The sequence below is a fragment of the Molossus molossus genome, unplaced genomic scaffold (assembly GCF_014108415.1).
Source record: "Molossus molossus isolate mMolMol1 unplaced genomic scaffold, mMolMol1.p scaffold_m16_p_4, whole genome shotgun sequence".
In the NCBI taxonomy this organism is placed as follows: Eukaryota; Metazoa; Chordata; class Mammalia; order Chiroptera; family Molossidae; genus Molossus; species Molossus molossus.
The window spans coordinates 20,162,289-20,190,144 of NW_023425377.1; the positions used below are offsets into that span (position 1 = coordinate 20,162,289).

Here is a 27,856-nt window from a genome sequence, read left to right on the forward strand (position 1 = left end):
GGTTGTCATCTCTGCTGATGGGATGCAGGAGCGGCCACAGCAAAATATAAACAAATGGTGTGGCTGTGTTCCCAAAGAAGTTTATTTATGGATATCGATATTTTACTGTCATATCATTTTCACATCATGAAATAATCATCTTTTGATTTAGTCCAACCATTCAAAAATATAAAACCATTACTCACAGGCTGGACAAAAACAGGCAGGGGGCTGGATCTGGCCTGCAGGCTGAAGTTTTCCAACCCCCATCCAGATCGGGGAACCGACAAGACCGTATCAGAATAGAAAAGTGCTATGAAAACGTCAGGGGAGCCGTGTGACTGTGCTGGGGGGTGGGGGCTACTGTAGGCAGCTGGGTCAGGGGTGGGGTCTCCCACGTGACCCCACCTGATAGATCTGAAGGAGGAGAAACACAGCACATGGAAATACAGTGATAGGAAATCCAGGCAGAGAAGCAGAAAGATGCCAGTGTAGCTGGGAAGCCACAAACGAGAGAAAACGGACCGAGAGCTGAGCCACAGCGAAGCAGCATCTCGGGTTCTGAAGGCCACAGGAAGGAGTTATACTATATTTCACCCGCAACAGGAAGCTAGTGAAGAATTTGAGCAGAGGAGCAGTATAAGCTGAAGTATATTTGAAAGTTATTATCCTGGCTCTTGTGGTAGAAAAAAAATAGGCAAGAAGGCAGACAGCAGGGCTGGTGGCTGGTACGGAGGCTCTGGGTGAGTCCCGGCAGGTGTGGTGGTGGCTTGGGCTCTGGGGTCAGAAGTGATCTTGGAGAAAAGTGATTGAATTGAAGCTATATCTTAGAGCTGTAACAGGCTATGGTATGTCTAAAGTCGGGTAGCGAGGATTTAAAGCAAAACATCCAAAGGACAAACGGAAGGAAGGGTCGTTGATTGTTTGGGACTTCCGATTACTCTTGACATCAGCAGGGCTTTGTATCACTTTAGCCTTCTTCCCTCTCCAGTTATACACAGGATCCGAATGGGAACGGCCAACTTGGGGCAGGGCAGGACTCAGGACTCACATCAAGTTGAAATGAGAAGTAGATGACCTCAATCAGGTGCAGAACTCGGTCCAGGACAGGTGGTGAGATCGACAGTGCTGGTCCCTTGATGAAAGACCTTGGGGAATTTTCTCTACACTTCTCCCTAGGCGCCCATTTGTCAGAATTTGTGATCCCACCTGCACTGAGGAGGCATTTTGTTTGAATAGAGACCCCTGCACATTAGTGCCCCGCAGGAATGGAATCTCCGAGTGGGACCTCCTGAGGACTAGGTTGAGCGCAGCCGGTGCCAAGTCTGGCATTTAAAGCTCCGAAACAGCGGATGGATGGATGCCTAGAGCACACACTTCAGTGGGGTGTCAAATCGGACCCAGACACCTGGAGGGTCAGTGGGCAGGATACGGCCTGGGGCTCAGGAGGGTGTTCTCGTGGCCCTGGATCAAGAGGCAGCAGCAGCTCCTCTTATTTATCTCCAGCAGGTAGTTCACCGAAGCCGCAGCCGGCACAACTAGGTCACCCTCCAACGTGAGAAATTACTTTGCTGGGAGGCTGATTGAGAAAAAGGCCTGAAGCCACAGATGTAGAGAAATTGATTTTCTGAAATTCAGATCCCCTGTAAACAAAGGATGCTTAAGCCCACATTCTAAGAAAGGATTTAGTCACTGGAAAGGAAGTTGAAACACAGCCTCAGGGTCGGAAAAATAAAGCACAACCATTTGCTTGTGGATTTTGAGGTTACTCTGTTCTTCTGTCTGCTGATTTATCCATTCTGTGGGCTAACTCCACCTGACTTGTGCAGAGTCAAGGCTAACAAAAATAGTCCTGTGGCTTAAAAAATGGCTTTGAAACAAAAACAGAAAACAAACAAACAACACAGGTGAATGTCCATTACCCCCCAGGCGCTACATTTGAGAATCCCTCACCACAGGCCATGGAACTCGGTCAGTAACCCTGTGAGGTAAGGGGTATCCCCCTTTGGAGATGTTGTAACTGAGGTCCAGGGAGGCTAAATCACTTGTTTAAGGTCACATGCCTAATAAAGAGTTCAGCAGAGATTTAAATCCTGACCTAGACACAGGCACATGTGTGAAGATGAGAAAGAACGTGGTCTATTCGAGGAAGTGGAAGTTGATCAGAGTGACTGAAGTGGAGAGAGGAAGGAAGTGAGTGTCAAGGGTCAAGTTCGGAGACATGGGTGGAGCCCAGAACATATAGGATCTGATAGAATTCTGAATGCTTTTTTTCAAGCATTTGAATGTTATTCTAAAAATTTTACTATCCATCCATATTCTATGTCACATATATACACACACCTATGTTTTTCATCCCTACGTCTGTATGGGAATTGGAGTAAAATGACCAGGTGTGGATTAGGACAGGATGATCAATAGCCATCGCCGTCACGTTCTTACTTCTGAATCCCTCAGGAATAGCAGTGGCATTTTATACACATCTATTACTTTGTAATTTCAAAGTACTCGACCATTTCTTGGCTTTTCACAGGCACCCAGAGACAAGGTCGAGATTTTTATGTCCATTTTGCAGGTGAGAGGCTCTATTCTCAGAGAAAGGAACGGACTTGCCCCGAGGTCCAGCTGGTTGGTGGCAGAGCTGAATCTAGAATTCTCATTTTTGCGAGACCCTTCGAAAAGATCCAACCAGAAAGGGTGGGCTCCCGAGGCCCTCAGCTCTGGCCTGAGCCTCGGCCCAGCCCTCTCTCCCCCTGTGGGACGGACGCAAAGGGGCCTTTACCTTTCGGATGCCATCATGCTTCATTTCGATCACGTGGAGGGTGTAGTTGGTCCGGCGTCCTTTCTCATTGAACTGCACGTTCCCTGTCAAGCCTTCGAACCGCACCTGGGAGACCAAGGCAAGCAGCGAACAATGAGCTCACAAGCTGCACTTCCTCTCTGTTGGCTTTTTCTGCTGAGGTTATAACCCAGAACCCCGGCATGTTACACGGCATGAGGTCTGGGAGTTGCATCAATACTAAAAATCTCCCTATTGCCTTGCCCATAGCAGGCACCACTAGGAGAGCATAGTCCTTTTTCCTACGAAACTGAAATTCATTCCAAAAACTTTTTTTTTTTACCGATTGCTTAGGCTAAAAGTAGCAATGGGTCAGAGGCAATTCTAATAAGACATCTCTGTGCCACCTACACTCAAACCTCCATGAGCACCACCCTCCCCAGACACACTCCTTCAGGTGAAGAAACCAAAGGAGGCCAGCAAAGGAGAGGGCTGGTGGGCCATCCCTGAAAAGTCAGGAGAAGACCTGGACCAGAGACTGGCTGATGGTACCTTGAGCTGTGCTTGGATGTGTTTTTTTTTTTTTTTTTTATCCTCACCCGAGGATATTTTTCCATTTTTTGTACAGATAGAGTGGGAGGGAGAGAGACGACGTGAAGGGACACATCGAGTGGCTGCCACCCGCACAACCAACGAGGACTGGGGACAAACTGCAACCGAAGTACGTGCCCTTAGCGGGAACCGAACCCGGGTCTCTCTGGACCGCAGGCCGACGCTCTAACCGCTGAGCCAAACTGGCCAGGGCTGGATGTGGTTTCTTAGTTCCTTTGTGAGGCCAGAGAGTAAAATACTTGGGCATCTAAGGACTTGGAATTGGCAGACCTGACGTTGACCCCATCTTTCCTCGGAGCAGCTGAGTGACCTTGGGCAAGTCACCTCTCTAAGCCTCCAGTTTCTGAAATTCCTGTGCCATGTACTTAAATGACACAGCAGAGGAAAGTGCTATGGAAGGTTAAAAATCACCCGCGAAAACAGTTCGTGTTAAAGAAGAGGGCAGGGCAGGGCTTGAAGCAGGTCTCGGCTGGTTAAAACAAAATTGGCACGGGGGCCCTAGAGGATGCGGCGTGGGGTTTCTTCTCCACAGAGGAATCAGATTAAACGTTCATGGCCTCATATCTACACGCTCGTATTGAAGGTCCTGTGGTCACCATCGGGATCTGAGTCTTTCTGGGCCACGCCTGCCGCTCTGGAGGTAACCAATAAATCCCCCTCGAGTCCACCCCCAAACTGAGGATGAGTCCAGCTGCATATCACTGGCTCAGGCCTCAGGCACCAGAAACCACACTGTCTAGTGGTGACCAGCTGTATCCGCAGATCAGTCTGGCCTGAGGCCAGGGAGATGCGTCTCGAGCTGTAACAGTGCGAAGCTGGCCCTAGAACTCAGCACTGTTTTTTTTTTTTTTTTTTATCCTCACCCGAGGACATTTTTCCATTTTTTGTTCAGATAGAGCGGGAGGGAGAGAGAGAGAGAAACATTGACGTGAAGGGACACATCGAGTGGCTGCCACCCGCACGACCAACCAGGGCCGGGGACAAACTGCAACAGAGGTACGTGCCCTTAGCGGGAACCGAACCCGGGTCTCTCTGTACCGCAGGCCGACGCTCCAACCGCTGAGCCAAACCGGCCAGGGCTCAGCACTGTTTATCTCCCCTCCTCAAAGAGCTTAAAAGGAATCCTTGCAGGGTTTTATCTTTCCCTGACAGTGACCAACTCCTCTGGCTTCAGAAGGTATAAAGATAGTTGGTGTGTGTGTGAAAGAGACAGACAGACAGACAGACAGAGACGGACAGTATATGGATGTCTGCTCTGAGGCTGAGGCTGACTCTCCCATCACCTTCCGGCTTGAATTCCCAGCAGGGCGGCTGTGGCGGCCCCAAGTGCTGAGCAAACTGCCTGGCAACCTCTTCTCACTCTCAGGTTGAATCTGGGGAGATGCTCATTCTGGAGAAGTCTCGTCTGGCTCTGCGTTTCAGGGAGAAGACAACGCACAGGCCCCGCTATAAAGAGTAAGAAAAGGACGTGCTCCCCATCTTCCAGCGACCTTGCCTTCCCCTCACCTTGGCCATCTCCTGCCTGTTCTTAGCTTTCTCATTCCTTCAGGTGTAAGGGTTGCTTAGTACCCGCTTAAGTGGCCCATTTGGCAAAGCAGACCAGGTGCATGTGTGGAGGACTGGGAAGCAGGCTGTTTTTCCCAAACGGAGCGAGGTCATTCATGATCCAAACGGGCATCTGCATTTTGGCTTCAGTCTCAAGTTTCATACCAATTATCAGTGGCAAATGACATGATGTCTCCATGACCACTTCCTTGTTTGTTTAATGAGACCAATTAGTGTTAAGTGTATCTTAAGATTATTTTAAGGATTAAATAAGATATTTTATGATCAATGCTTGGGCCATGGTGAGTATTCAGCAAAGGCCAGCCGTTATTGTCATTGTCACTAACAGCAATGTTGCTACTACGACCTCTTTCCGAGTGTTCCATGTTACGGAAGCACCATCACGTGTATCACTTTACCTTGATTCACAGGAGCCCCGTGAGGCGTGCCGTTTAGAGAGCATCACCTTCACTTCCATGGGAGAAAGCAGAACTCTTGTAGGTAAAGGGATCTGCTCAAGATTTATGTCTTGGTGTCAGAGGCAGACCTAAAATCTAGAGCTTCTGATACATTCTGCTATTTTCACTTACGATACCAAGTGGCCTCAAACACGGGGTACTGCTACTGTACCGGGCTCTGAGGGGGTGATACAGAAATGTGCCAAGTACTGCATTGCACGTGCCTCCTGCTGCCACCTGCTGTGCCAGCTGGACCTTCCCCGGGCTGTGCTCTGTTAACTCCTAATTACGTGTCCATGAGCAAATCACTGCCTACTGTTCCTCCGTTTGCTCCTCAGACGTTGGAAATGCTTTGTGTATTGTCTGGGACATCAATGTTCAGTGCATGGTGTATATTGTTTAGAGGATGATGGCGACCACTGTGCCATGTAGAGCGGGTAAGACGTATGGGGAATAAGAAGACTTAACACTGAAGCCTTGGGCCCAGTGAGTTCTGTCTCAGAGCAGGGGACTCTTTCAGCAAAAATGAGGGTCTCGTCACGATCGCGATTACGTGCCTTTTTCAGTTTCCAAAAACAGATCATTATCAGCAAAAGTTCTACTGACTGCGGGAACCCTTGTGTTGTCACAGTGTCTTTACAACAACTTCCTATGTGATGTTCACAGAAACGCAGTGAGTATGGAGAGCAGAGGTGACTTTGCCCACTTTACAGATAGGATCCTTGAGATCCAGAGCTTATGGCACTGGGTTCAGAATTCACAGTAAGTCACGAGAGGCCTGGGGCATCTGGAGGCTCTTACTGGCTAGTTAGGGAAGCCAACACTTACACACTTTTTAAAAAAGATAAATCAATGTATGGGAAAGGAGACATTCCTGAATGACCCTTCCATGATAGCAGAACAAGGAAAAGCTGAAGACAAGAGCTCAGCCCCAAATTCTTTATGTGTATAGCTAGGACTCATAGTCAAAGGAAGGAGCTTCTTAAAATATTCATTTTAGGGGTATCTGGAACCTGCTGTCCTATCCATCAAGACTGAGCCCCTGGAATCGCCTCCCTCTCCCACCTGCCCCCTGGAGTGACGAGGGTCAGACTGATGGGGACCTGAAGTTTCCCTTCAGATTCTGCTCCTGGAATTCCCATCACCATCCGGGTGTCTGCCAACTCCTTCTGTGAAGATGGGGATTTAAAATTGGTTTTTCTGTCAATGGTATTGGGTGCAGCAACCTGTGCGAGGCTGAAGAGTAACTTCTTTCCTGTCTGGCGCCAGGAAAGGCCTGGTTCTTGTTTCTACTACGTAAGGCATCAACCGTGAGGGCTCCCCTCCATCCCTGGGGAGGCAGTGGGGCTGCTCCGGACCAAGGCTTATTTAATTTTTTTGTGGCTGCCTTCAAATGAATTCATCCTCGTGACCTCTCCTAAATGCTCACTAGGTATCGGAAATCAGGCTAGGACCAGTGGACCACGTCTGCTGATGCTGGCCAGGGCAAGTCTCAGGACCCTCTGAGTGTTCCCTTTCCCACTTGAACAATGAGAAGAATAATCTTGGCTTTAACTATCTCATGCAGGGGCTCTGAGATTCAAAGAAGCTCATTATCCTGTTTTTCTTTTCTTTTGAGCCTGTGACAAGCCAGGGAGGGAAGCAGTACTAAGAGGATTATGTCCATTTAGCAGATGAGAAAATCGATGCCAGGGAAGGTGAGCAATTAGTCCAAGACCTCCCAGGTAGTGCGTGATGGAGCCATGGCTAGAATCCAGCTCTTCTCTTCCTAGCTCCCTAACGGCCAGGTGGGATGCCCACAGACCTGACTCGCACCCTCGCTCTGGTCTCCTGCTGGGTCTCGTTTACATCCCCATCCAGACCCTCCAAAGCCCGTTCACTGTCGGTTCAAATGCACCCTTCCTTTAATCTCAGCGTGTTTGGGATAGTCCAGTTTACATCTCTCATTCTGAAATCATTGGTAGTAGCTCTCCCTTTCGGTCTTAGGTGTCCCCATTTGGGTGATTAATTATATGGTCACCCTTTGAAAAGCCCCAGTGCCTTCCTACAGGAAGCCTTGCTGATGTCCACACTCCTCAGTCATAGCCTTCTGCTCTGACCATTCAGAGCACCGAGAACCCAGCTGACATTTAGCTCGTCATCCACAGCTTTATAGCTATCACTTCTCAGGAGCTTGTCTTCTCTTCCAAATTGGGTCTTGCACCCGAAAGGCAGGGACTATCTTTAACCCCCATTGCCACCCCATCCCAGACCTTATCCAGCGAAGTGCTAGGCATACCTTCACACTGATATCCTTGATCATTGCCTGGCCGACTGTGAACAAAGACTGAGAGGGAAGAGCCCATATCCTACACTTGAGGTCCTGGCATGGGCTTTCTGACGTGTCTATGATGCCCTCACCTCCCGGTTATACACATGTACGTGCAGGTACATGTGTGTGCTTTTCTGGGAAAAAGAGTCCAAAGCTTTTAAAAATTATATCCTCGAAGGATCTATGACCCCCAGAGGCTAAGCCTAATTTGGGGAGCTGGGTCTTCTCTGCCAGCCAGAGTCAACATCTGATCACTCTGATGCCTCCTGGCTTCCAGGATGTGAGCTCATTAATATTCTGAATGGCTCCCTGGGTGTCAGGCACGGGCAGACAGGCGGCTGATGCTGCTGGAGACATTGTAGCAGGGTGAGGGTGGGAGTATATGGATGTTACCCAAGACTGTGTGCTGTTTGATGCTAGCTGGGCCACAGTTCTTGTGTCTCCCCTGGGCTGGACCTTCCGGGCTTCCGAGCAGAGCAATTATGTATACAGAGTGAGGTAGCAAGTCAATGTGGGGTGGAGTTCCGGTGTTGCCACTAACTAGCTACATGATTTTGGGAAGACATTTTTAGCATTTCTGAAGCTCAGCTTCTCCATTTACAAAGCTCAATTAATAAAACTAGCTACCTCAGAGTAATATATTTAGGATTCAACGAGATCAAACGTGCATATGTGTTCAGATTCTTATACATGGTAAGCCCTTCACACATCATAACTGGAATTATTTTTAGAACTTGACTCCCTCGTATTCTAGTTCTCCGGGTAGCTGGTGCTGGGCCTCCAGGCCTAACTCACAGACATCCCAGCTCTAACACAGGCTGAACCACAGGTTTCCTCCTAATGTGTGACCCAAAGGCCAGTGGTCATGGCAGCAGAGACTGAGCGCCCGACCCCGGTGCCAAGGACAAAATGTTACTGGGACTTTCCCAGCCCATTGTGGGCACACACTTGCTCCCTAGTTGTGTGACTATTTCAAGAGATAGGTCTAGAAAGCAAAATGAACAGACAGTGGCCATGACTGTAAGTAGAAGGTCCCAGAGGTCACTGTGTACAAGCAAAGGCCCCTGGGCCATAAGACAGGCCTGGAGCAGGAGGAGGAGCCCTGGATGGGGGTCTGGCCCAGCCTTTTGTGCTAAGCTGCTGTGTGACTCTGAATCACAGCCCACTCTGGGCTGGCTGCCTCAGCTGTAAGTGAGGGAAAATGGGCATCATTCATTGCTGAGCAGTACGTTCTTGTGATTCTAGGTACTTGACAAGGATTTTGAAAAGGAATCAGTTTGAACAGCTGATCAGTTTGAACAGGGTCAGAATGTTGGGTTTTGTTTTTGTTTCCGTTTTTGTGACTAGTGCCTCCCCACCCCCAGGAGAGAAGGAAGAGGGTTTCTTGCCATCTGTTATCATCCCCAGTGCTTGGCCCAGGCCAGGGTGTGCTCTCAGGGAGCAGCCGATTGGCTGCAGGAGAAGCAGGCACCTGTCTTGACTCCAAGACAATATAAAAGCGGTCATTATTCTTTTGACTAAGGTAACTGTCTCCCTGAAAATCCCACTGAAGGTAGAAGCAGAAAAATGTGCATGTGTTACAACCAGAAAGATGTGGGTTAGACCAAGGGAGAAAAAAAGTTAGATGCTTAGAATTCTTAGAGAGAGACACAGGAATCGACTCTCCCACATTCCTCATGGTCATGACTAAATAAAGGGACGTCTATAGGAGATCTGAATGGCCTCAAGGTCACCAAGAGAGCCGAGGACCCAGCTGAACTTGGAACCTAGCTCTCCTGCTTCCTGGTTCAGGGCCCTTCCTGCCACCCACGTTGCCTCCCAGGCTTCATCACTGTCACAGTGGCGTGAGAATATCCTTCCAGGAACGTCATTCAGATGGGAGAGACAAGGGAGTTAAAAGGGTTGTGACGCTGAGGGCTGGTGCCTGGGACCTTCTGAAACCAGTCTCACATTGCAAATAGCATCTGTCTCGACTGTGGAGTATGGCAGGGCATTTTAAATAAGCCGAGAGGCGGGCGCTGCACCTCTGGCAATCATTCAGAAGCTGCCTAGTATCTGCTATTGCTCCAGTGTGATTAGGGGCCAGTTTGCATAGAAGAGACAGGGGAGGGCGAAAAGGACGGTGGACCCCTTAGCACGATCCTCCTGTAGTCACAGGGCTGCTGCTCAGCTTCATTCCGAAGGACAGAGGTACCTATTTCCCTTCGCTTAAAGGCACTTCGTTTGAGCTGAAGAACAGCTGGTGATGTTCCTTTCTCTTCTCGTCTCCTTTTCCGGGTTGTGAAAATTGCGAGGCTGTGCACGTGTGGTTGGAAAACAAATGGGAATAGTTGTACATTTTGCTCTACATTTCTCCCTCATTCAGAAATGTTCCTCTCCTCCTCCAGGGGCCCGCATTCACCTTCTGTTCAATGTAATCTTAAAAGTAGAGCTGGTGCCCTGGCCGGTTTGGCTCAGCGGTTAGAGCGTCCGCCTGTGGTCCGGAGAGACCCGGGTTCGGTTCCCGCTAAGGGCACGTACCTCGGTTGCAGTTTGTCCCCGGCCCTGGTTGGTCGTGCGGGTGGCAGCCACACGATGTGTCCCTTTCACATCAATGTTTCCCTCTCTCTCTCTTCCTCTCTCTCCCTCCTACTCTATCTGTACAAAAAATGGAAAAATGTCCTCGGATGAGGATTAAAAAAAAAAAAAAAAAGTAGAGCTGGTTTTATCCAGGCCACTCCCCTGGAATAGGAGGGCGGGTCCTGAGGGCATTTGCACCAAAATATCTTGCCCTTGCTGGTTTGCACTATGCCCGATACTTTGACGTTCCTCTGCTCCCAGTCCCCTTAGGAAATACAGCGTGTCTATCAGGAGGCATCAGAGGCATAATGAGGTGCTGTCTGTCCACAGTTCGAGAATCACAGCCTGGGCTGGAGATGCTTCTAGAGGCTTCTAGAGACTAAGAGAGACTTCTAGGAGCTCTGAGAGTGATAAAGCTGGGGGCAAGTCCCCAGAATCTTCTAAATCAGGAATGTTAAATGCACAGCCCACGTGTATCATTTTCTCATCTTTCTTCTGCACAAAGCATGTTACTAATTGGATATTTATACTCTTCCCTGTTGAATTTGGATGTAGCCTCAGAATCCTTTGCATAGCCAATTGATTGGAGTGGGCATGACCGTTTTCTATCCTTGCTCTTTAGCTGTTCTTAAATGCAAACAAAATTAATGTCTGCAACACTGAGAAGCAGGAAAATAGAGCCACAAGTACTGAGAAACATGTTCAGGGCTCCTTCATGAAATGTGCACAGAAAAAAGCAAAGGGAATGAAGAAATCCTGAAAGCCAGAGCAAGCGAGACAGTCTCCAGGAGACCACTGAAATGGTTCCGTTTCATCCCTGTGTGTTTCAAGTCCCCTTTCCAAACATAGACTCGCCAGCTTCCCTTTTTAGCATATTCCCTAAGCAGAAAATATAGCTTTTACACTCTCAGGAATGACCGTTCCATATGTTTGTTTGTTTGTTTTTCATTTCTACCTGAGCTTCCATATAATGCCAAGAGCCACAGATACAGTGCAGTGGAGTTCCAAAGTTCAGGCATGCTCCTCCATCTCTTTTAAATAGCTACATTGCACTGGAAACATACTGAAATGCCCTACGAGGCTCCCATACGACGGGCAGCTACCCCGGTTCTCACCTGCTGCAGAGCTCTCTGGATGTCAATCCCCTGGCCCCAGGGCACAGCTGGGTTAGCCAGGCAGTCTCCAGCGTTCCCCCGGCGGGATATATCGATTCTCTGCCTCCGCAGGCTCTGGAAAGCCTCGGCCATCACCTTCACCCCATCGTAGGTGAGCGCAGAGGTGTACTGGTGGGAGGAATGGAGACAGTTAGGTGCCAGAGAGCACTGACAGGGAGCTAGGAGGGAGCTGCATCTGGGCATGTGCTTCCTGGGGATGGGGTGCCTGCAGAGGGCACTGCAGGGTGGGCAGTGGTGAACCAGGGAGCGGCTGCCCTGAGATGGGGGGCTGCTGTGAGCTGCTAGCCAGCATGGCCCTCTCCAGCTGGGTATTGCTGGGTATGCCTTTGGAAAAGAAGCTGGAATTCTACATGCTTGTGCAGAATCTTGCAATTTTATGTTAGCTCATTAGCAGAAAAAAGAATGCATAGATTACATTTAACACATCTGTATCCCTGGATACGGTCCATGCAAAAATGATTGGTTTTCTCTGTGTTCCAGTCTTGGGAACTAAGCGGAACTGTTTACTCCACCATCCCCGTGATGGTGAAAGAGAAAGAATCTGAGAAGGGTAAGTTTATTTGCATGTGCGGCTCACCCAAGTGGCAGGTTTACGAACATTCTAGCTATAAACTTTCCCCTTGTGCTTCTTCATGATAACTCTCACTCCCCCCGTCTTGTCTAACGGGGGATAAGATGTTGATGAAATAGAACCAGGAAAACAGTCCAGGGCAATATTTCCTGGCTCTGGAACTCATGTCTGTCATCTTCATGAATTAGTCCAGTGCCTAGCGTGTTCTCTGATGCATTTGAAGTTCACAATAGAGGGTTGTAGGATGAACGTATAAGTATGTTTCCACTTTTTAACTTTGATTCTCTCACATTTGAAAAGTATACATATTACATTTGGTGTTTTTTCGTGTGTGTGTGTTGAACAATATTAAATAGGTTTCTTCTTTTTTTTTTTTTTTTGCTATTTTTTTATTAATTTATTTTTGTTATAGATGTCCCCCCCATTGATACCCTCCTCCCCATCTTCTTCCACCCTGTCCCCAGCATTATTGTCTATGTCATTGTTTACACATACATGCATACAAGTTCTGTGGTTTATCTTTTCCCTCCTCCCCCTCCCTCTCTTCTGAGGATTGTCAGTGTACGCTGCTTCTATGACTCTGGGTCTATTTTGTTCATCAGTTTGTTTAGTTCATTATATTCCAGAAATAAGTGAGACCATGTGATATTTGTCTTTCTCTGCGTGTCTTGTTTTTCCTAGAATAATACTTTCCAGGTCCCTCCATGTTGTCTCAAAGGATAAGAGATCTTTTTTTCTTACAGCTGCATAGTACTCCATTGTGTATATGTACCACTGCTTTTTTATCCATTTGTCTACTGATGGACACTAGGGCTGTTTCCAGATCTTAGCAATTGTAAATAGTGCTGCCATGAACATGGGGGTACATATATTCTTTCTGATTGGTGTTTCAGGCTTCTTAGGGTATATTCCTAGAAGTGGGATCACTGGGTCAAATGGAAGTTCAATTTTTAATTTTTTGAGGTAACACCATATTGTTTTCCATAGTGGCTGCACCAGTCTGCATTCCCACCAGCAGTGTACTAGAGTCCCCTTTTCTCCACACCCTCGCCAGCACTTGTTGTTTAATGATTTGTTGATGGCGGCCATTCTGACAGGTGTGAGGTGATACCTCATTGTTGTTTTAATTTGCATCTCTCTGATTAGTGACACTGAGCATTTTTTTATATGTCTCTTGGCCTACATTTGGTTATTTTTATAGTCTACTCCAATCTTTTGAAAATTGGGATAGTTACATAGGAATTTATTAACTGCTATGTGGTTTGGTTATCGCTTTAAAGCACATTTGTGATTTTGTTTGCTTAAGCTCATGTGGAAATGTGTCTTCATTTTGAATTGCTAAGTCATCTGAGCAAAAGTGGGATGAGGCACATCTCCGTTAAATGTTCTGCCATTCACAAAAAGATGTTGACCTCGTGGCAAGAGAAAGTCGCAGAGGGTTCACTGTTTTGCCCAGATAAACAAATTTGGCCTCAGAATCCTTCTCAATGCAGTGTTTCACACAGCCGCTGCCAAGCTATCGGATTTGACATGGGAAAGAAAAATTACCTTCTATCCTTATTCTGAACCATTATCGGAGAGCAAACAAATAGCTTTTGGCTGCAGGATTCAGAGCTGCGTTGCTGGGAAGAGAGAGGCAGATAGTCTGCATGATAATTGAGAGTTGTTTCTCGGAGGCAGAGAGGTGCTTGCTATCGCTTAGTTAGATTTTTCTGATTTTTAAGCTGGGGACGTGGCTGACCAGAATAAGGGCCAGCTCACTGCACAACTCAGGAGGCTCAACTGACAAAGAAACAAATGCAAACAGCATACTCCTGGAGCTGTGCAAAATGATGGCCCTGCCCGGAACAGAGATACCATTTTTTCAGCTCCTTCTGTAGCTAGCTGGGGCTAAGTTTCCAAGATGTAGCCAGTAGCATGTGAATGGAAGATCTGTGTGTAAGTTCTGAAAAAGGGTTCTTATAGGAAACAGTTGTGCTTTTTATTTTCCTTTTCCCCTTCCTGCTGGGTAGAATACTGAGGTGATGGTTGGAGATTCAGCAGCCCTTTTGGGCTATAAGGTAGCTCCCATATGCTACGAATAGCAGAATATGAGAATAGTAGACTCCTGAGTGTTTGATGATTATAGAGCCGTCATAGAAGCCCTAAATCGCTGACTTCTGAATTTTGTTTATATGAGAGAAAAACAAAATGTCTGTTTTGTTCAAACCATTGTCATTCTGGATTGTCTGATCTTTGTATCCTCAATCTTTATGGATATATTTTCCTTGGCGTTTCTCTTAGAAAGCCTTTCCATATCTCACAGCTAACATTGTGCAGAAATCTGAGGCAGGCAATGGGACCAATTGGGTCTTTTGTTGTCTGCTGCCCATCCCTTCACCTTAGGTCTCTTCCAGTCCACCCGGGTGTGGTCTCGAGTGTCACTGTTCTTCCACTGCTGCATGATCTTGGCTGGGATGGTGTCTGTGTAGTTCACCAACTGGAAACCTGTCACATTTGCTCCACTCTCCTTGAATTTGTTTAAGTCAATGTCCATGAAACCCTGTGCAGGGAGGAAGAAGAAGAAGTCAGAACATATTAGCTGGATAAATCCATTTAACCACGTTACAGAATCACAGGATTTTCCATCCTGTTCCACCTATCATTGGAACAGGTGGAAACTGACTAAGTGGAGAGACAGCTGTGCCTCCCTTCTTTCTGTGCACAAAGTTAGCCCAGTGGTTAAGAGTGTTGCTCAGGAGCCAGCCAGGCCTGGGTTGAAATGATGCCTCTACTGCTCACAGCCATTAGTAAGACTATGTTGGATTGAGTTTCCTGATGGTCTCTTGTCTGAATAGTGGAGGTTAGGAGGAGAAAGCAATGCAGTGATATATGTTGAGTGCATGGTGCAGATGGAGTGGTCAGTAAATCATGACTGAGATTATTATGATCCCATAGATATGGAACAGAATAGAAAACATAGGAAGGAGATGTTTCTTCTCCCACCCCTACCCTGCACCCCTTTGAGAGAATAGGAACATGAAGTCCATTAGGGCCAAGTGTGGGCTCCCCAAAGTCACCACAAGTCGACAGAAGAGGCTGGATTCTGATCATCCCTTGCCCTGTGCTCTTTTTTGCACCACAGACTAGCTCTCTATTCAGTGGGATCTGATCAACCCTAACACCCATAAAGGATTCTTTATTGGGAATGAAACTTTTCTCCCCATTTGGTAAAGCTCATTTAAACTCTGGAAGCCTTGGACTTAAACAGGAAATCTTATATTTGTATAATCTATTCCATAATGTATAGTACTTTCATACCTTTGGCCACATTGCACTTTATGAGTGTATGAGGTAAACAGTATATGTCTATTTGCCAAATGTAGAAACTGAGATGGAGGATCAACTTTCACAAAGTCATTCAATGAGTTAATAGCAGAGGGGGGACCAGAACTAAGGTCTTCAGAGGCTGTTCACTCACTCACTCACTCCTCATTCGACAAACATTTCTGAGAACCTATCAAGCACTTTTCTGCTAGTGAATAAAACAAGTTCCTTCTCTCATGAAGCTTACATTCTAGTGGGCAAGACAGATAATAAACAAACAAGTACATATGAAGCATAGTATAAACAGTTGTCTAGTAGAGCATGCTATGCAGTAGCAACGAGTCCTATGGTGACAGATAAAACTGGACAAGACACAGGGAAGAGGAGGATGAGGTCATGATTTGGCATGATGAGGATGAGCGTCCCTGAAGAGGTAGTGTTGGCACAGGGACGCGAGTGAAGAGAAACCTTGTGAGTGAGCTATGGGGACATCTGGGGAAGGACATTGTGAGCAAAATCTCAGAGCTGGGAGGGTGCTTGGCATGTTCCAGAAACAGGGAGGAGTCTGGTATGGCTGTAACATCGTGAGTGAGAGGAAAAGACGGCACAAAATGTGGCCAGAGTGGCCTCCCATGACTGTTCACATAGATCTTTGTGATAACTCAGGTTTTTTGTTTTTAGGTGTTGTTGCTGGCCCACTGCAGGAATTTGAGCTAGGGTCATAAGGTCAGTGCCCTTTGGGCCCCAAGTCTTGGGAAAATTGTTGAATCCTAATGAGTAAAATGGGAGAGTGAGCAGGGAAAGCAGTTTGATGGATTGCGTGTGCAAGGAGCCCTGAGCACTAGTCCCAGCTCTGCCAGTCCAAGTCTTTTAATTTCTCCCTGATTTGATCTAGTTTCTTTATTTAAAAGATTTAGCTATGAAAAATACTATGAACAATTATACGCCAACAAATTGGACAACCTAAGTGAAATGGACAAATTTCTAGAGTCACACAGTCTCCCAAAACTGAACTGGGAAGAGACAGAAAACTTGAACAGACCAATAACAACTAAGGAAATTGAAGATGTAATCAATAAACCCTCAGCAAACAAAAGCCTGGGCCCAGACAGTTTCACAGGGGAATTTTACTAACATTCAAAGAAGAACTAACACTCATTCTCCTCAAACTATTCCAAAAAAATTCAAGAAGAAGGAAGACCTCCAAACTTATTTTATGAGGCCAGCATAATCCTAATTCCAAAACCAGATAAAGACACTACAAAAAAAAAAAAAAAAGACAACTATAGGTAATATCCCTGATGAACACAGATGCCAAAATCCTTAACAAAATATTAGCAAATCAGATCCAGCAATATATTAAAATAATAATTTACCATGAACAAGTGGGATTCATCTCAGAGAGGCAAGGTTGGTACAATAGTCACAAATCAATAAATGTGATACTCCATACAAACAAGATGAAACATAAAAACCATATGATCATACTAATAGACGCTGATAAAGCATTGGACAAAATCCAGCACCCATTTATGGTAAAAATGCTTGGAAATAGAGGGATCATATCTCAATACAATAAAGGACATATATGAAAAACCTACAGCCAACATCATACTCAATAGGCAAAAACTAAAAGCACTTCCCTGAAGAACAGGAACAAGACAGGGATGTCCACTTTTTGCCACTCTTATTTAACATAGTACCAGAAGTCTTAGCCACAGCAATTAGATAAGAAGAAAAAATAAAAGGGATCCAAATTGGAAAGGAGGAAGTGAAACTGTCACAGATGACATGATATTGTACATAGAAAACTCTAAAGACTGCACCAAAAATTTAGTAGATTTAAGAAATGAATTTGGCAAAGTAGTAGGACACGAAATTAACATCCAGAAATTGATAACATTCTTATGCACCAATAATGAACACTCAGAAAGGGAAACTAAAAAAACAATTCCATTTACCATTGCAACAACAAAATACCTAAGAATAAACTTAACCAAGGAGGTAATAGACCTGTTCTCAGAAAACTACAGGACATTGGAAAAAGAAATAGAAGAAGAAATAAAAAAGTGGAAACATATACCATTTTCACGGGTTGGAAAAATCAACATCATTAAAATGTCCATACTATCCAAAGTAATCTACAGAGTCAATGCAATCCTTATTAAAGTATTAAGGGCATATTTCACATATCTAGAACAAAACTCCAAAAGTTTATATGGAACCATAAAAGAGCCCAAATAGCCACAGCAATTTTGAAAAAGAATAATAAAGTGGGAGGGATCACAATACTAGATATCAAGTTATTCTACAAAGCCATTGTAATCAAAACAGCCGGGTACTGGAACAAGAACAGGTATATCGATCAATGAAACAGAACAGAGAACCCAGGTATTGACTCAAGACAGTATGTACAATTAATATTTGACAAAGAAAGAAAGAGCAAACAATGGAGAAAAGATAATCTCTTCAGTAAATGGTGATGGGAAAATTGGAGAGCTACATGCAAAAAAATGAAACTAGACCACCAACTTACACCATACACAAAAATAAACTCAAAATGGATAAAAGACTTAAATGTAACCCGTAAAACCATAAACATCCTAGAAGAAAATGTAGGCAGAAATATCTCAGACATCATACATAGTGGAATTTCACTGATACATTGCCTAGGGCAAGAGAAATAAAGGAAAAAATTAATAAATGAGACTACATCAAACTAAAAAGCTTCTGCATGGCAAAAGAAACCAGCATCAAAATGAAGAGCAAACCCACTCTCTGGTAGAACATATTTGCCAATGATACATCAGATAAGGAGTTAATATACAAAATATATATAGTACTCATACAATTCAACAAAAGGAAGACAATCCAATTAAAAATGGGCAGAGGACCTGAATAGACACTTCTCCAAACAGGACATACAAATGACCAGGAAACATATGAAAAAATGCTCAACATCTCTAATCATAAGAGAGATGCAAATTAAGATGACTATGAGATATTACCTCACATGTGTCAGAATGGCCACCATCAACAAATCCTCAAACAACATGTGTTGGCAAGGATGTGGAGAAAAGGGTACTCTAGCACACTGCTGGTGGGAATGCAGACTGGGGCAGCCAGTATGGAAAACAATATGGTGTTTCTTCAAAAATTTAAAAATGGAACTGCCATTTGACCCAGTGATCCCACTGCTTGGAATATATCCTAAGAAGCCTGAAACACCAATCAGAAAGAATATATGTACCCCTATATTCATAGCAGTGGTATTTACAATCGCTAAGATCTGGAAGCAGCCCAAGTGCCCATCAGTAGATGAGTGGATAAAAATGCTGTGGTACACATACACAATGGAATACTATGCAGCAGCAAGAAAGAAAGATCTCTTACCCTTTGAGATGACATGGAGCAACTTGGAGAGTATTATGCTGAGTGAAATAAGCCAGTCAGAGAAAGACAAGTACCACATGATCTCAGTTATTTATGGAACACAATGAACAAGAGATCCAGAATCATGGAAATGGGGAACAGACTAACAAACTTCAGAGAGATGGGGGGTGGGAAGGGTGAGAAGAGATAAACCAAAGAACTTATATGCATATATGCACAACCAATGGACACAGACATTAGGTTGGGAAAAGCAGGAGGCAGGTGGGAGCAGGGAGGAGGGGGTCCATGGGGAGAAAGAGGGATATCTGTAATACTTTCAACAATAAAAAATAATAATAATAAAAATAAAAGATCTAGCCATGAACAACTTCATGCCTCAAAGACACCTCCCTCTCCCACCCTGTGTCTGTAAAGTTTTGGGATTTGTTATTATTTGTATTTTGTATTGTATTTTTGTATTCCTGGAAGTGTGCCTTCCTCGAGGATGGTTTCTTTTCATATTTTGGATCTCGGCTAAAATGTCATCTGTTCAGAGGTCTTTGCTGACCTCTCATGCAAAGATCCACTTCTCACTCTGTGTTAGAGGCTATTGGTGCCCTGCTTATTTCCACTCCCCTCCACACACTGATATTCTATGTTATGGACAAACTGCAAATCTCTATTACTTCACACGTGTGTAAGGTAAGCCAGATGTCTCAGGGAGTTAATATACCCAGAGCAGCTCTCAACCAATGATAGATGGAGAGTTAGCAGATAAATTCTTCAAAACCCTCTCTCGGGGTGGGATAACCCTGAGGTGTGTTCTATACCATGTCTAAAAGTCCCCTAACGAATTGAGCTCCTGAACCCCACAGGAATAAGTGCCTTGATTATGTACCTTTAATGGTCATCTCTTCCCTACTTCACTACCCTAATTCCCTGCTGTTGTTTCTAGCAAAGACACCCCAAAAAACTACTTATACTTGCATTCTTGTCTTAAGACTTGCTTTTGGGAGAATTCAGTCAAGCCACAACCAACACTCAGTCCATCGGGTTTGCTCCTGTTAGTGTCTGCAGCATTCATCACCGTTGGAGGCCATCTCCTTCACTCACTTCTTCCCCTGTCTGCTATCCTCCCATTGGAATGTCAGCTCCATGAGGTCAGGGACCTTTTCTGTTCTGTTCATTAATGTGTCCTAGAACCAAGCACCGAGAACCGTGCCTGGCACAGAGTAGATGCTTAATATATGTATATTTGTGGAGTGAATGAATAAAAGCCAGAGACTTTCCTCAAGCAAGAATGCTGATTAGCCTGGGGACATATGATCAGCAGGTGGCAAATGCCACCGGATAATTTTTATTGGCTGGAAAGAGAAGCTCAGGTTGAAAACATCTTTTGAGATGAACCTTTCCCATGGCCACAGTTTACAGACTTCCACAGAGGTCTACTGATTTGCACCGCAATTCTAGCAAGCTGTCATCTAGCAAGATGAAGTCAGAATTTGGTTCTTGTACTCAGTATGCATTCGAAGACATTATACTACCTATGAGCACAGCTATCCCACCACTGGTGAAAAGCTAATGCACCGTTGAGAGATTTCCCATAATTTTTAGAGACTTTAAAAAGAACATTTAGTTCATAAAGTAACTATTGAGAGAATGAAATGGAAATGATCTCCCGCAGTCAAATTCTGTCATTTGAAAATCAGTAACAAGCCCCTGGGCATTTTGTACTGACGGCCCCATCTTGAACATACTGGAGGCCAAAGGGAATGGCAGAGTTTATTCAAATATAAATGCCACTCGACTCCATCACCAGAATGTCTGACTACAAGGTTACATCTAATCAAACTGATGGGACCCTCTGACCCCATTCTTCTGCTCCCCTGAGACAGAATGGACAAAGAATGATAAAACCATCTCACATCTGTGATGTTAGGTAAAAGCAACAAAATTAGGGAATAACATGGGGTCAATGCACACTCATCTATTAGCTTACGTCATCCCTTCTATGTAAGATGTCATGCTGGAATGGTAATCTTGAATTTCTGCAATGTCCTTAATCACAAAGAAATGAGTCTCTTATAGTTCCTAAACTTGATCTCTCTGCAATGCAAGAAAATAGACTCTTCCAGTACAGAAAAGTGTTCTTGATTATGCAGGAGAAATAAAGATGTTAACTATTTGTCCACCTGTTCACTGGAAAATTCAACTCACTCTATTCCCCTGAGTACACTCATTAAACAAGGTTTAATTAAATCATTTTCTAATTTTTTTTTGCCATTTTTATTTAATAAAAGACTCTGGGAGGTAATATTTGGTAATTAGTACGTTTTTATTGGCTTCATCTGTGCTATTAATTATAAAATACTGTATAAAGATGTAACATTGCTGATTATATTCTATTAAAGATTCAAACTGTGAGGTTTGATTGTCACGACTCTCTTTGAGCCATTTTGCCTATTTTATAACGTGCCCCCCAGTACTGAGCTCTTTGCTCTGTACACTGTGACTACTGAATAAAATTAAATTAATCCACAAGATGCTCCTTTTCAAGTTATTCAATACGAGAAGTCAGGTCTCCCAAAGCCAGACTCCCCCCCGCACTGTCCCTCTAGCACCGCACCAACGCTGCTGTCACAGAGTGACTCTGTTTCTCCCCTATAATGGGGCTTTGTGCTGAGCTCTTTGGTCACTATGCTCCTGTCTGCTTTTTCAGCATCTTTGTGGCATTTCACACTGTCCCATGTGTGACTGATGAATGGGTGACACGAGAAGAATGCTCTGCCTATCATTTCCATTCAAGTGCAAATAAGCTGCCTGGTGTGCCCCAGGCTCTCAGGACAGAGGTCCTTAACCCGAGGGACACATCAGACTACTTTAGGGAGCTTTTGCAAAATAGCTATCCTGAGGGATTGTCACTCAGTAGCCTGGAGAAGAGACTGGGTATGTGTATTTTTACAGAGCTCTAATGATGGAGAATCAAAACCAAGGTTCAATATGTTTAAATGATCAAGACAGTCACTAGAAGAATTTCACATAATAGCATAAATAATGTAACTGAGGACAGGACATGGGAGTAGTATGAGATGATTCATCATCTTTTAATGGGTAATGATCAATGTGATTAAAGTTGACAAAGCAAGAAAAAGAGACAGAGACATATTATGTAGGCACGGGGAGGAAATGACCACCATCACTAAATGCAGAGAAAGGTTTAAAATAGTTATTTCTAAGAAGTGTGAGACTAGAGAGAGCAGGTATTTGCTTTCTATTTTATACCCTTCTGTTATATGTCTACAAAAAGAATAGGTTTTCTTTTTAGTATTTTTTAAAAAAAAAAGATTCCTAGATAATTCTGATGTACCTTGCTGGTTAGACCCTGGAAAGTGGGAGGAGGCGGCTGTGGCAGAAGGGGGAAGAGACGTGTGCATTTATTGAATCTTTGTTAAGGTCTGTTAAGGGAGCCCTGCTTCATTTGTTACTGTTGGCCTGGAATTAAAACGGGTGCTGTTAGGTGCTCTACTGAAACACAGCTGCAGAAACATTGCTCATAAGAATAACAAAGATGATCATAAAGGCAAAAATGCCACTTCCTGTGCATTCTATAACTTCATCTAAAGAACTTTTTGAAAATGATGAAGTTACTGTCATTCAAAAGTGGAAAATGAAATAACCAGTTGACAGTCACCACTAGATTTATTTCAGACATTTATTTCTCAAGCTCTTGTCCTGAGCCAGGCATTCTGTTAAATGCTCTCTATACATAATCCCGTTTAATACCCCAAACGACCCTGAGAGGTGAACACGCACAGGGGGCGGACGTGAGCGAGGATTCATTCCAATTCTATGTTGAGGAGCTATGGTTCAGAGACCTTTGGAAAGTCCTCTGAGCTCACACAGCAGGCAAGGACGAAAACAGTGGTCCAGCCATAAAATCCGCCTTCCTTGCCAGTGTGTTACCTTGCTTCACCAGTGGGGGAGCACACGAGCTTAGCTTTCGGATGGTGTTCTCAGGTAGCCCCAGACAAAGAATCTCAGGCCATGGCTGACACAGTTAACAGCCCAAAATGAATGTCTCACCCTGTCCAAGAGAGGCCCTTCTAGCACAGCCTTTTGTCTTAAAGGAACATTTGTGGGACAGCACACTAGGTTTCTCTTCTTGACACTAATCACGTAAGGTAGGTTATATATTTCCCAAGCCTCTGATGGATCTGAAGTCTACTGGTATCCACTTACCCCACATCTATACCAGGGTTCAGCACATTTTTTTCTAGTCAGGGCTAGATTATGAATGTTTTAAGCTTTGTGGGCCATATGATTTCTGTTGTAACTATTTACTGCTGCCATTATAGCATGAAAGCGGCCAGAGCCAACAGTGAATGAATGAGCATGGCTGTGTCCCAACACATTTCATATAATTTTTATATAATTTTCACATGTTATGAAATATCATTCTTCTTTTCACTTTTTTCAATAATTTAAACATGTAAAACCCATTCTTAACTCATGAGCCGAACAAAATCAGGTGGTTGTTGGCTTTGCTCCATGGGCCATAGTTTACTGGAGATCAGATCAATCCCCTCATTGTACAGACAGGGAACGTGAGGGCCAGAGAGGACACTTGTGGCCTAAGACTGTATGACTGGTTAGAACATTAGCTAATGTTGGAGTCTCTCTCCCCCATATAATCACTGTAGGAGGCAATTCAGTGATGACCAGCCATTTGAATAAAGTGGGAGTAAAAGTGTTCAATTAAGAAAATTAGTGAATATAGTTGTTCCGTCTATCATGTGTCAATTACAATTTTCAAAGGATTAGAATAAAAAGACATTTCAAATAATTACAATATCCGAAAGAGATATTTAATGCTATAACTACATTAGACATGCTTTCATCTTGCTGTAAAGATTTAGAAACTGTTTTAAGGATCATGACCAGGCTCTGGGCTATCTTATGACTATTAATTATCATGTGCACCGCGAAACAAAAGAACTGATTATGTGTGCTTACTGGTTATTTAGCCTCTCTGAGGCTCAGTTCTCTGCAGATAGAATAGCACCTACTGCGTAGAATTGGTGTAAGATTTAAAAGAATACATTTAAGCATGTAAGAATTGTGTCTGGCATATAGTAAGTGCTTCATGAATGCTAACGATTATTATTATCAGAGTCACCATCATCATTATCATTGGGTCAAAACAGGTTAGCTGTTAGGACTGCTTCAAACCAGGCACTGGCTCAGACAAGCACCTAGAGAACAGGCAGGCAGCTTTCGAAGGATGAAAAGCTTCCTCTTCAAAGCCAGATTTCCTTTTTCTCTGCAGTTCTTTCAAGAGGTCACGTCCAAGCTGTTCAGCTCTCATCATCCTGCCTGTCTGGACTCTACACCCGTCAAAAGGAAGAAGGAGCAGCCAGCATTGTTAAGGGAAAGGGGCCGGGAAGAAGTTTATTAAACAAGCCCCGAGACACCGGAAAGAGCACCACTCCGACTCATCCCCTTGAGATCCAGAAGAGGTAAGAGGAGAGCAAATAAAAGAATTTGCCCTTTGCACTCTGAATGGCATACGTAGAACATACCGAGTTCCCCCAAATTGTCAGATCAATTCTCAAATGACAGCTCCATAGAGAGGGTAGTTACAGGGAAGTGCAGTTTGAAAAGTCTTGTTGTAGTAGAAATGCTTGGAAAAATGGGAATGATCAACCTAAGAAATGATGGAAGACCAAGAGGCCAAGGGAAGGATGTATTTGAATCCCACAAGGGCTGTCATGGGGAAAAGGTGGAGATTTGTTCTCTGAGAATCTGGAAGGCAGGTCAGAACCAATGAGGTGGCAGATGTCACGGGAGATAGATTTTAGCTAAAATAATAATAAAAACAACAACATAGTGCTTAATATGTTTCAAGCCTCGACCATGCGGCAGGCACTGTGCTAAGTACTTTATTTGTATTATTTCATTTAGTCCTCACGACAATCTTGGGAAGTGGATACTATCATCATGCCCATTTTGCAAATTAGAAAACTGAGGTTTAAATGAATGAAGAAGCTTCTGCCCAATATAACATAGCTGTGGGTGGGGAGGGTAGGGGGAGTGGCAGAGGTCATGGTCAGAGCCAGTAACAAGACTCTGTGCTTGTTTTCTAACCACTGTACATTCTGCCTCCTGTTAATCCAATTCATTTAGCTTCTGCTCTGCAATGAAGCACTTGGAATGTCCTGCAGCTTTAAACTAAGAAAGAATTAGCAGGTTCCTGGGAGACCGGGACATTGTCCTCAGCTTCTTTAATGTGTGCTCTTTATTGCCATCCCTCGGAGGCCCCTCTAGCTTTGTCTCTGATCGTACTGGTCCTTCTCATCTTCCCTAGGAGACTATGAGCTCTGGGAGGGCACTTGGTCCCCAGCACAGTACCTGGAACAGGCTGACTGCTTCATTCATGCTGAAGAATGAAGGGCTAGGCAACAGATGTTTTTGCTCGCCCTTTTCATGATTTTTGTTTCAGCTTCCATCCTGTCACCTCTCAGTCTCTCAGTTTTTGTCTTGTGGATGAAAGAGGTTTATTCATTGACTCTGTGTGTGTGTGTGTGTGTGTGTGTGTGTGTGTGTGTAGTATATTCTGAACTAGGTCATAAATAAGCAATGTCAGGAAAACAGTTGTAAGAGCAACCATATATGTTCAGTCCTGTCTTTGCACTTCGTGGGCTATTTGCCCTTAGGCAATGGCCTCCCGGTCTCCAGGCATTAGTATATTCATCTGCAAAATAAGGACCTATGCTGGGTCAATGATCTTTCAAACTGTTTTCTGGTTGGAGGCATTTTAGAGGTTACCACGTTGGGTTGGGGGGAGGGCAGAAGGACAGGGTCCTCGATTTCCACCCTCTGCTTTTCATCTGTTTCACATACTAGGGATCTCCCCAAGATTCTATTCGAAGTTCGAACTGAAATGTCTGAAAATCTCTGAGCCAGTTCATTTCTCTCTTGAGGGCTCTTCCAGCTTTGATCTACAATTCTGTGATCAGGTATGTGCACATGAATATGGATATATGTGAATTCATGGAATATTCCCGGGCGGCGGACATCATTGTGTCCTCAAATGGTCATGTCTCTGCATCACAGTCTTCACATTTTCCTATTGTATTCACTTTAGTCAACTGAACCTTGAGTGTGGCCTCACCCTCTATGATCCCTGGCAACACACAGCTGATCTGGTTCCTACCACGTCAATAAGACACTGTAGCTGTGCTTATGTCAGCTAAAGCTCTCTCAGTCTTGGAAAAAAGCATGAGTGTTAACTTATCTAGGTACGTGTGAAACCAGAGAAGCAGGTACCTATACACTTGGATGTCAACAAACACACAGCCACCCCCACACACTCACACAGGTGTCCACTGTTGACAGAGCGTTCTGAAAGTCCGGCATCACAAACCAATTTCTCTCAGTCCAAGGATTTAGGATGAAATGCTCACATTTTGTGGCAGAAGGTCAAGACCCCCAGACGGGGTGGGTTGGTATTCCAGAGCTTTCTTTCATCTTAACCCTCAATTAACTGGCTGCAGTCAGGGGTGACACCTGGCCAGGGCCACTTCAGAGCAAGAGCCAAAGGCCAATTCAAAGTTCAGCCTAGTTTGGGGTGGGCCCTTATAGCTGAAGTTCCTGGCAGAGTTGAAACCAACAACAGGTTCCTTTAGCAGGAGCAAAATCTTCCTTTTCAGAGAAGATCAGGCAAAGATTATAAAAAGCCCCCTTTTTTGGTGAAATGCCATCTTAAGCATTTATAGGGCCTGATATATAGTAGCACCTGTTGAATGTTTGGTGAAAAATAAATTCCAAACATATGACACATTTGTAACCGACTGGGGATAGGAAAAGAAATGATCTTATTCATCATTAACTTGTTGAATCATTCACTCATTCATTGTGAGTACCCAATATTGCCAAGAACATACTGGACAAAGAGATGCAGCAGAGAGAAAGTCAGGTGTGGTTTTTGCTTTCAAGTTACATAAGGTTTAGTGAGGAAAGTCAATATTACCCAAGTAACTATAGAGCAAAGTAAGTGGACCAAACCATGAGCCTGCAGCTTAGAGAAGGCTTCCCAGTGGGAGCACGGAAGCCTGAGTGAAGAGGAGGTGTTGGTTGGATGAAGAGCTCAGGGAAGAACCCTCTAAGCAGAACACATGTGTGCTCTGAGGTTGAGTTAGAACTCCAGGGGATGATGCAGAAGAAAGAGGAAAGGCAGCACACATCAGCCTGGGTTCAAATCTTAGCTCCTCCGCTTCCTAGCTGTGTGACAGCAGGCAGGCTACCCAACCCCTCTGTGCCGCAGTATCCTTCACTGTAACATAAGGATTAGTACAGTATCCCTCTCACAGTGTTATTGTGAGCATTGACTAATTCATAGATGTCAAATTCTTATTTATTTATTTTTTTATCCTCACCCGAGGACATTCTATTTTTTTTGTTGTTGTTGTTTTCAGATAGAGTGGGAGGGAGAGAGAGGAAGAGAGAGAGAGAAACATCAACATGAAAGGGACACATTGACTGGTTGCCTCCAGCATGACCCCAACCAGGGCCAGGGACAAACTGCAACCGAGGTATGTGCCCTTGACCAGAATCAAACCCACAACTCATTGGTCCACGGGCCGATGCTCTAACCACTAAGCAAAACTGGCCAGGGCCTATAGATGTCAAATTCTTAGAACAGTACCTGTCACATGGTACGTACTCTCCGAGTTCCGTGTCTCATGAGCTCTATGTTTCTCCCATTATATTATCTGTATTTCTGCCTTACAAAGAGAGACGGGCGAAAAAGTAAGGGCTAGACCCTGACCATCTGCCAAAGCTGGTGCTCAAGGAGTCTGTGCCTCCTGCTTCTCAGCGGGGGTGGTAAGGGAGTTCCATGCCCTGGCAGAGCAGCTGCACCTGTCGTCTTGTATATCTGAAAAGGTCCGCTGACCCAGCATGGAAACGGCCATGCCAAACCAGCCAAGGTGCTCATGGTTGGCAAGAGCAAAGGATTCAGACACCGAGTGCTCGGCATTAGTGGAGCAGCCTCACCCTGGTGACAGAGGGAGCCGATGTGGTTAGGGACTTCTGCTGTGATACCTCCAGACTGCAGAGAGAGGCAGAAAAACAAAAACCAGAAATTGCACATCTGGAAAGGTCCTTTTGATCACTGATTCCTTTTGAAAA

General features: G+C 44.7%; 1 protein-coding gene across 2 annotated transcripts in view; it reads right to left on the reverse strand.

Moving 5' to 3' along the window:
- Window positions 1-27,856, reverse strand: part of GRIA1 (glutamate ionotropic receptor AMPA type subunit 1) — a 306,836-nt gene that overhangs the window by 108,879 nt on the left and 170,101 nt on the right. For both annotated transcript variants that reach the window (XM_036240090.1, XM_036240091.1), the window contains exons 6-8: window positions 14,370-14,531; window positions 11,359-11,526; window positions 2,762-2,866 (exon numbers count right to left, since the gene is read on the reverse strand). In XM_036240090.1, coding sequence (XP_036095983.1) covers window positions 2,762-2,866; window positions 11,359-11,526; window positions 14,370-14,531 — 435 coding nt within the window. The remainder of the gene's footprint in view (window positions 1-2,761; window positions 2,867-11,358; window positions 11,527-14,369; window positions 14,532-27,856) is intronic.